At 43.0% G+C, this 9,304-nt stretch overlaps 1 protein-coding gene across 1 annotated transcript in view; it reads left to right on the forward strand.

Annotated features, from left to right (window-relative positions):
* GRHL1 (grainyhead-like 1 (Drosophila)) overlaps positions 1 to 6,039 on the forward strand; it is a 38,151-nt gene extending 32,112 nt beyond the window's left edge. Inside the window, exons 11-15 of the mRNA XM_010142411.1 lie at positions 280 to 317; positions 417 to 505; positions 2,295 to 2,380; positions 4,714 to 4,778; positions 5,925 to 6,039. Of these exons, the coding sequence (XP_010140713.1) occupies positions 280 to 317; positions 417 to 505; positions 2,295 to 2,380; positions 4,714 to 4,778; positions 5,925 to 6,039 (393 nt within the window). The remainder of the gene's footprint in view (positions 1 to 279; positions 318 to 416; positions 506 to 2,294; positions 2,381 to 4,713; positions 4,779 to 5,924) is intronic.
* The last annotated feature ends 3,265 nt before the right edge of the window (positions 6,040 to 9,304 follow it).

The following is a 9,304-nucleotide window of genomic DNA, read 5'->3' on the forward strand; positions in this document are numbered from 1 at the left end:
GAATGTTGTTTCGTGCCAGTGACTCTTTAACGCAAACAAAGCTATTGCAAAGTTGCTATTAACAGAGAGCACTTAGAGGGATGGGGAGAGCATTGCTGACAAGACCATGTTACGCCAGCTAATGGGTCTGTTCTTATGCAGCTTCGGTTTGTAGCATTCAGAGCGCTTTGCAGTGTTTTCTGAGGACTGAGTACCACGTGAGGTTCTCAGTAGCTAGCTAATTCAGCATGTGGGTTTTTTTCTGTGTATGTCAAGAAAATCTCCCCTTTGTTTTAAAAGGTCCTTCCTGTTGCTTCAGAAGAACTGGAGGGTGAAAGGTAAGAGCTGTGTTACTTCAGCATTCTGAAGTTTTGCCCTTAGAGGGGGCGAGTCCCTGTAATTGTAGCATTGCTAACTTCTTGCCCTGTCAATGACAGCTCTAACCTGAAGAGAGGAGCCTATATCGGGGAAGAAGACTTTATTTCTACTCCAAATAAGATGGCCAGAATAGAAGAGCCAAAAAGAGGTATTATTTTCTTCTTTTAGAGTCTGAATTATTGGAGTATTTGTCCCTCATGATAGTGATGCAGCTGAGGTTAAAGAGTTGTTTTATTTTGAAGTATACTTCAGCCTGATTTTTCTGGCTTCAAGTAGTAATAGAAAGTTTGTATATCAGGATGTAGTTCAGCTCCGCAATTCTTTTACAACAACAGAATTTCTGTGGTTTTCTGCCAGCTCAGACACTAATTGGCTCTGAACCTGTATGGGAAGAGATTCAGTGGAGGTGAGTGGATTGGGGAAGAGAATTCATCATGTAACCCACTACAAAATACTTTAGGAATCTCATCTGGGACTTCATGCAATGAATGCCAAGAACTGGTTCTGGGTATAAAACTGTTGCATCTTTCATGGAAAATGGGCTGTTCACTGCTGAGAACCAAACAGAGAAAATACTCTACTTCCTTTTATACTGTTGTCAATCCTTTGCAATTTGATTTGGGATTTGATGTTGCTGTAGTGTTGTGGAAGGAGATGAGAGGTCCTTTTGGAGATGCTGTAGAGGATTACCTGCCTGATGAGTCCTTGACAAAGCTTAAAGGATTAAAAGAGGAGGATTAAACATTAAAGATGTGGTGAAGGTTAAGTCTAGTAAGTCTGACCTTAATGGATCTGCACTTCCGTAGTCTAGATAAACTAGTAAGAAAGGATGGATTTTCTAAAAGGGAATTAGAGGGTTTGGTTTTTCTTGTTGCTGTATGCCATGAAATGAGACCCATGAGATTCTTGCTCCTTTGGCTGGTTTATCATCCAACCTGTGCTGTAACTGAGAGGGCGTGTGCTCTGCGGTCCTTCCTTTTAAGCCTACCTTTAGCTGAGGAGATCCATCAAGGTGCTGTGCTGTCCTGAGTTCACCTTGTTCAGCTGGATATGCCACTAGTTGTTCCATGTTGCAGGTGCATCAGAGGTGTGGCTGAGGAGCCCTTGTGAACGATCCAGACTTCAATACCTGGTCATTAGAAGATGGTTTAAAGACAACAAAGCTGTTAAAGTCCAAGCTTTCTTGCTTTCATGGCTTATTCCTCAGCCTTACGCAGTCTTTAATGAGGCTGATGTTACATACAATGACTCTCTGGTAGTCTGAGAATGCAAGGGTTCCTTACCCAATTGTGTGTTTTCTTTTTTTTTTGTTTGGTTTTTTTTTTTTGGTTTGTTTTTGTTTTTGTTTTTTGTTTCTCTCCTAGCCGGAGACTGTCTGCATTGTGTGTCAGCTGGGGTAGTATGAGTATGACTGAAATATGGCAAGACGTAGGAAGAGTGATGAGACAGCGTAGGAGGAGCAGAGGACTGTACAAATAAATTATTTAAAAATGAGGAGGTGGCTAGGGTGGCTTCACCTGCTGTGGCAGCATCTGTCAAATGATTTTGTTGTGCAAAGTCTTATGGCAGATGACCTGTGAGATAAGGATACGCAAGAGTCTCAAAGCTGTATGTCATGCGTTCCTTCCACCTCTCCGTTTCAAACATAACGGTTTTTTGCAAGTAATAGAGAAAATATCAAATAGAGCAAAATTTAAGTGTTTTGACAATAAAGATGTTTGAACATGTGTTATTTCTGTGTGCAAAAAGTATATTTTGAGCTAACCTAGCTATGCATGATTTTGATGCAATCTTCAGTGTATGTTGAATGTATGTATGTATGTATCGCTGTTTGTGAGTTCCTCAATGTATGTTAGTCTGTACTTAGCCGCTACCATACACAGATCATTACTGAGGAGCAATTATACAGTAAATTCCTCTGTCCAATTGCTTTTCAGTGTTGTTGTATGTCCGAAAAGAGTCAGAGGAAGTCTTTGATGCACTAATGTTAAAGACACCATCTCTGAAAGGTCTAATGGAAGCGGTAAGTAATAAGGCTGTTTTATAGTGCTTGCCTCCAGTTTGAAGAAAAACTAGTGTACTCCCTGGACAGTTGTAGGAGCTGGACTCTCAAATGCAGCTTGTGTCCACACATTCCTGTTCTTCTGGATAAGAAACATAAGGCCGTTTTCCTTTTAATAACATGAAAACTCATGTAAATAATGCTTTAATTCATTACTAAGGGGCTTTAGAAAGCTTCACTTGTAAGTTCCTTACCCCACACCTTGTGAGGTCTGGGTGTAAGAAGGTATTTTTCAGCATTCTCGAAAATCCAGGTGCGTCAAGCTTGATGACAGGATACCCAAGATAATCTTAAGACAACAGGTACTGCTGGAGAGAGCGGCTTCTAGGCTCACTTCTTGTGCAGGCTCTGCTTTGGCCAAGCTGCAGAAGCAGCTGTGTAGGTCTTTTTCCTACTTCGGTCAAAAAATGGTCAACAGGCTCCCACTGTGGGTGTCTCTCATATCAGAAGGGATATTTTAATTAGAAGACAGAGTGATTTCAAGCTTGTGGTTTGTGGCTTGGGTTTGTTTCAGCCTCCCAAAGCCTTGTTTGGGGGCCTCCTTTCCCCCATCATAACCTAGTTATGAAGAGCTCCAAATCCTAGCTTCTGAGTGTGCTTGAAGAGTTTTCTGTATCTATGCACACATATGTGAAATCGTTGTCTGGTACTTGACTTCCAAAGTAGCCTTCCTCTATCCCTGTTGCTGCAATGCTGCAAAGGAAATACAGAGCTTAACTTCAAGGAGTGGTGTAATGTTTGGCGCAAGCTCAAATCTCACATGTTTCTGGCTGTCTCTTTTTGTGACTATTGCCTCCTCGATGCTCAGAGATTGGAGGCTTTGGGGCTTGTCGTGGTTTGGCCCTAGCTGGTAGCTAAGCACCATGCAGCCGCTTGCTCACTCCTCTTCCCACTCACCCCAGGAGGAGAATCAGAGGAAAAAAAAAAGTAAAATCTCATGGGTTGAGATAATAACAGTTTAATAATTTAAATATAATAATTGTAATGAAAAGGAAGGTAATGGAGAGAGAAATAAAACCCAGGACAGCAATGCACAGCGCAGTTGCTCACAACCCACTGACTGATGCTTAGCCAGTACCCAAGCAGTGATCGGCCCCTCCCTGCCAACTCCCCTCAGTTTATAGACTGAGCATGACATCCTGTGGTATGGAATATCCCTTTGTTTGGGTCAGCTGCCCTGGCCGTGCTCCCTCCCAGTTTGGTCTCCTCACTAGCATGGGAAACTGAAAAGTCCTTAACTTAGGGTAAACACTACTTAGCAACAACTAAAACATCATTGTTTTATCAGCATTAGTCTCACACTAAACTCAAAACACAGCCCTGTACCAGCTGCTAGGAAGAAAATTAACTCTATCCCAGCTGAAACGAGGACAGGGTTGTACAGCCAGGGCTTGCTCTTATCTTTGTTACCCAGAGATGGTTCCGTAGCCTGAAGCTCACTCCCGGTTGTGGAGCTTTTCCAGAAAAGGCAGGCCGGAGATGGGGATTGATGGGGAGAGGGATTGAAGGCTATGAGGCCCTCCCTTACCCCATGGTCCTGAAGTGAAGCCACACCTTTGTTATTTCATTTGGACTTTTTAAAGCAAGGAACCAAGAGCTCCCAACTGTAGCTTGGAGGAAACCCCCTGTGCTTTTGCATCTTGAAATGGTGTTTTGGTTTGGTACTTGCTGTCAGTGTGATAGAGCAGTTTGCCAAGTAAACCGGGCTTGGGTTGCTGGCCTGACTTTCTGGAGGCTTGTGTGGTGAAGTTCCGTGGTTAGTAGCTGTGGCTTCACATTGAGGTCACCCTGATGGGTAAGGGAGACTCATCTGATCAGCCTGTCTTTAACAGCAGAGGTCTTTGCTCTGGTGCTGTTTTTTTCCTACACTAGCTGCTGTGATGACTAGTTTTTCCCTGATTCCTTTGACATGCAATTTAAAAATGATTCTTGATGTGCTAAAATAAGAGAGCCAAGAGGAGATGAGAACCAGGGTGTTGGGTGGTTTGGGGTTTTTTGGTTTGTTTTTTTTAATGTGTGGGTGCTTTGGTATGGGGGTGGGAGCTTGCTATATGAGAAATCAGTGGCCGGGTTTAGAACATGATCGAATCTTTTGCATCGAAGTTGGCAAACTGCAAAGGAAAGTTTATCATCTGTAGGCTTATGCTATAGTTCAGGATTTAGTATTGCCTTTATAGGGCAGAGCAGTTGTTTTCATCTGCCGAGCTTTTTCTGTTCATTTCTGTGAAACAGTTAGTGGAAGACAATACCAGCAGTCTTCTTGCTTCACCAATGTTTGCTTTCTTTTGTTGTAGATATCTGACAAGTATGATGTTCCTTTTGATAAAATAGGAAAAATCTTCAAAAAATGTAAAAAAGGGTGAGTATGTACCTGTGCAGCAACTGTCCGAGAATATGAACGCCCTTTTTCAACCCTGCTTTATACTTTCTCCATGCACTGCATGTACACAAATGCCATTTGCAGACATGCAGATGCAATCTGTACTAATCCTATTCCAGTGTCTTTTGGAGAGCAGAAGACCAGAAGTGTCCTATAGAAACATGTTCTCTGACTTCCTGGGTAAATACAAGTCAGAGGACCTCTCTGAGTTAATTGCTGTTTGAGCCAGAGTTGATCATGTTAGAGGAAGAAGAGTTCAGTTTGTTTAAAGACTCCGAGTGACAAAGAATCTACTTTAACCCGTGTTAAATTGTTCCAGCAGTTAAATGTACTTGCTATGTCTACATTTGGCCACAATTACTAGACGCAGTTGTCTTTGTGTGCTAAGTTGAAGGGAGCTTTACTTGTGAGGTACCCGTTCCCCTCAGAGACCATACTCCACAGTCCTTTTATTCTGTAACATAAATAATCCTGTTCCTGAACGTCTGCTTTTGATTTTCCTTTTAATCTCCAGTAATTTCCTCTAAAGTCACTTCGGTGTCTTAGCCTCTTCCCCAAAGTCCCTCTGGCTGGAAAAGTACGTCCTTTAATCACCTGTGGAATGTAGTTTCAAGGCTCGTGCTTTCACAGCAGAATTAATCCATCAGAATAACTAGAAAAGTTTTGAATTGGTGATAGCTAAAGCACTGCTAAGGACACCTTTGTGTGTGTGTGTGCACGCACAAACACACAGGTATTGACTGTTCTGGCAAATGAAGTGGCCAGGCATTGGCTGTTTCTTCCCTTCAAGCTCTGTCAAGTTTTGTGGTGATCGTTTATAGCTATGAAACAAACCAGTTCAGAGCCTCAAAGTTGCCCAAGTGTCTGCAGCTGCGGAAGGATTTCTGCCAGTTCTGAGATCTTCCTTCCTCCCTAGTCTAGGAGCAAAGACTTAACCCTTTTGTTCAAATCCTAGAAGTGTGGCTGCAAGCCTTGATGGCAGGTTTGGGTGGGAACAGCTAGATCTGCTGTAGGAAGAGACGGGTGAACAGGGGTCTTGCATTCCCTCTGTCAGGCCAGGTCCTCCGAGACTTAAGGGCACCTTTGCTGTTTTTGGCATTTAGAACTGTAATTTCATTTTTCCAGAATTTTGGTCAACATGGACGATAACATTGTGAAGCATTATTCTAATGAAGATACGTTCCAGTTGCAGATTGAAGAAGTTGGAGGATCTTACAAGCTCACTCTCACTGAGATCTAAAATCATGGATCCTCTGTGGATTTTAAACTAAGGTCTCAAGTGAATATTTTCCCATACTTCAAGATGTTGGCCAAAACACTAATAGCCTTCTCCAGAAGAAAGCCAGGTGTTGGCTTGTTCTGGGGAACAGAGCACTGGTTTTGCTTAATACATTTGTGTTTCTGTTCTTTCCAAAGGACACTGTAATGCTCGTCACTTACTGCACTTGAAATGAGAGAGCAAAGATCGGCAATTAAATAGAGAGCATGTATAAAACACTAGTAAATAAGGGAGGGGAAAACTCCTGGAAGGTGGCCTTTTAGAGTTGTGATACCTTATTTATCTATTCAATATCCATGTTTGAGCCTGTTATCAGCTAATACCATTTTATTGGACTGTTTTCTGCTAGGTAGAGCTGCAAAACTACTAATGGATACTAGTAGGAATTGCATGCAGGTTGGAGAAAAGTCTTTATAATGTTTACTCTTGAACGGGGCAGACTGTTGAAATCACTTGTGTCATTTGGGGGGAATGTAAAACTGCCTTGCTTATGAAGAACTCGCCTTAGTAACTGTGTGAACTCTCATCAGATGAAGCTACGTTGTATATAAGTGCAATATATTTTTGAAGTTTTGTAAATGTGTACATACAAGTGATACATAATATATAATACGGTGTTCTGTATATACCGTGAATATATGCAATGAAGCCCACCTAAAAGGTTGCCATATATGGAGAAAACAGATATTTAACATAGCTATTTAAAAACTGACAAACCCTTAACACGCAGCAAAGGTGAGCACATGTATGTACGTTTGTAGAAGGCACGAGAGATCTGCTTATTCAACATGGATGTTCCTGCACGGAAGGAAAAAGGTACCAGCTCTTTGCTAAACCCTGATGCACATCCAGGCAACAACAGTCCTAGCTTTTCTCATGAACTGCTAGTTCGAGCCCTGAAACGGCTGTGTACTGCTGCACTGGAAGGTGATTTTGGCCAAGTCTGAGAGCTGGTTCCAAAGAGTAGCTGAGCAGATGCAGTTTTATTGAAATCTCACTTGTGGGAATTGGGAAGAAGATCTCCTGGAGGATGGACTTTTTTTCTTTAGCAGTGTACTTAAGGCTCAGCTGGTTGCTGCCTGCAATAGCAGCATGATGAACCCGTGGGTCAGAGCCAGCTTGTGTGGTCTTGAGGATATCAACAACTGGGAGTGCACAGGCAAGCCTTCTGAGAGAGGAAGGTGGCATCCTGGTGCAGCAGGCCATGCGTTAGCAGAGACTAGGGGCTGCAAGCAGGTTAACTATTCCTGGTGACACTGTCGGGCATTGACCTGCTGCTGAGGTGGAGAGACCAAGCAGGCAGCTGGTAGAGGGTATCCTGAGCCTAGCCCCAGCTGGGAGTGCCAGACAGCTCCAAAAAATACTGCTTTGCAGTAGGTTGTACAGTAGTTCCTCATCACGTGCATGTGCTCATGAAGGAAAGACACCCTCTGGTTAGTAGTAAATGAGAGAGGAACATTTTAACAGCAGCACTTGGCTCTAAGGCAAAAACCCACATTACAAGGGTGATCAGAGGAGTGTACCAGGTCCAGTGTCACTTAGTGCTTTTGTTGGGGATCTGGATAATACAAGAGGTTTATAACTTTCAGGCAGTACAAAGCTGGGAAGAGCTGCGTTGTGCCTCACCTAGGATGTGAAGGTCAATCTGGATAGGCTGGAGAAATAGCGTGGAAAAGTAGGGTATGATTCTACTTAATGGTTAACAAATTGTAACTGACCATTACAATGACTGTTCAGTGTGTCATGCTGCTGTTTGGAAGAGGAAAGCAAATGCCATGCTCAATTGATAAACGGAGCACAGCCTGCAAGAAACAGGAGACCTGCCTTTTACTCTACTTGGCACCACTGAGACCTCTATGGGAGCACTAAGCCAGGCCCTTCCAGCCTAGTCCTGTCACATGTCCCAGCGAAGACAGTCTGCCTGGTCCCTCAGCCAGAGCTTGTGGCTTCTGAGCAGGAAGGGCTGGATGAGTTGCCTGGTGGAGGGGGTTGTCTTCAGAAGGAAAGGTTGAAGGAAGCAGCCTCCCAACACATCAGAGTGTTCTCCCAGTCCACCACAAGCACAGTGAGAAGCAACGAGCATAAATTGCAGAAATTTGGATTAGGTGTCAAGGCAGTTTTCTCTAGTGAGAAGAGCAGGTTGCCCAGGGAGGCAGTGGAGTTTGGCCTTGGAGGTTCTTCAGAGCCAGACTGGGCAAAGCTATCTCTGGACTATCACAGGTACGGTTGATTATCCCCTGGTGCTAAGACTAGGTGACCACTTGAAGTCACTCCCAGTTGTATTTTTTTTAATCATTTACATGAAATACAGTATTTTGGGATTTGTGTTCAGACCAATCCTGAGCTGGTTTGTGGACTGTTCCATTCCCCCTCCCTCCTCCTCCACTGACAAGCTCCATGGAGGTTTGCTGATGCTCTGGGTACTGCACACTCCCATCTTTGCTCTGTGGCTGGAGTTGAGCAAATTGCGTGGATGCATCCACAATGGTGGCTGTGTGGATGGAGCCTGTGGGCTTGAAGCTGAAGGAGAGAAGCCAGTGTGCAGCACGGCGCTGAAGGCACTTGGCCAACACATGCCACCCTGTACAGGAATCCACCAGTGCTGGCAGAGCAGAGCAGCCACAGGACTTTACCCAGCTGATGCCAACCCACTGCTTGGGCTTTCCTTCATCAGTCACGGAATTATGTTACTATGGCAAGGGAATTTTTTTAAAAACTTGATATATAGAATACGTATATATATTTACACATTTTTATTGAAAATGGAAGTTTTATTACAGAAACTCAGTCTAGGGTCAGGGAAGTAGATTTAGAGTCTCCGTAGAGGTAAGATTGACATGAATGTTATTTCTTTTTACTGCTTAATGAAGTATGTGAACTAAATCTGACGATTGTTTTCCGCTATCAGATACTTTGGGACACGGGTCTTGTAACAGTAGCAGCAATGTCACGTATGTTTTATGAAGAGGATTTTTTTGTTTTGCCTGCTGTTTTTTAATTGAAAATATATTTTAAACCAAGCTATTAAATTTTATATGTTCATTTCTAATGATGAGTCTTCTATTTACTAAATGCATCTGCTCTTATCCCTTTATTTTTTATTTGACATGATGTATAAAACAACACTAGTGATCATTTTCTAGTTTCTCCTCTTTGCAGAAGAAAATAATCCCAGTGTCATCCTTGCTGTCATTTCCAGATAAGAAATGGTCAGTCCTCTTCTCAT

The sequence above is a fragment of the Buceros rhinoceros genome, unplaced genomic scaffold (assembly GCF_000710305.1).
Source record: "Buceros rhinoceros silvestris isolate BGI_N320 unplaced genomic scaffold, ASM71030v1 scaffold16798, whole genome shotgun sequence".
Classification (NCBI taxonomy): Eukaryota; Metazoa; Chordata; class Aves; order Bucerotiformes; family Bucerotidae; genus Buceros; species Buceros rhinoceros.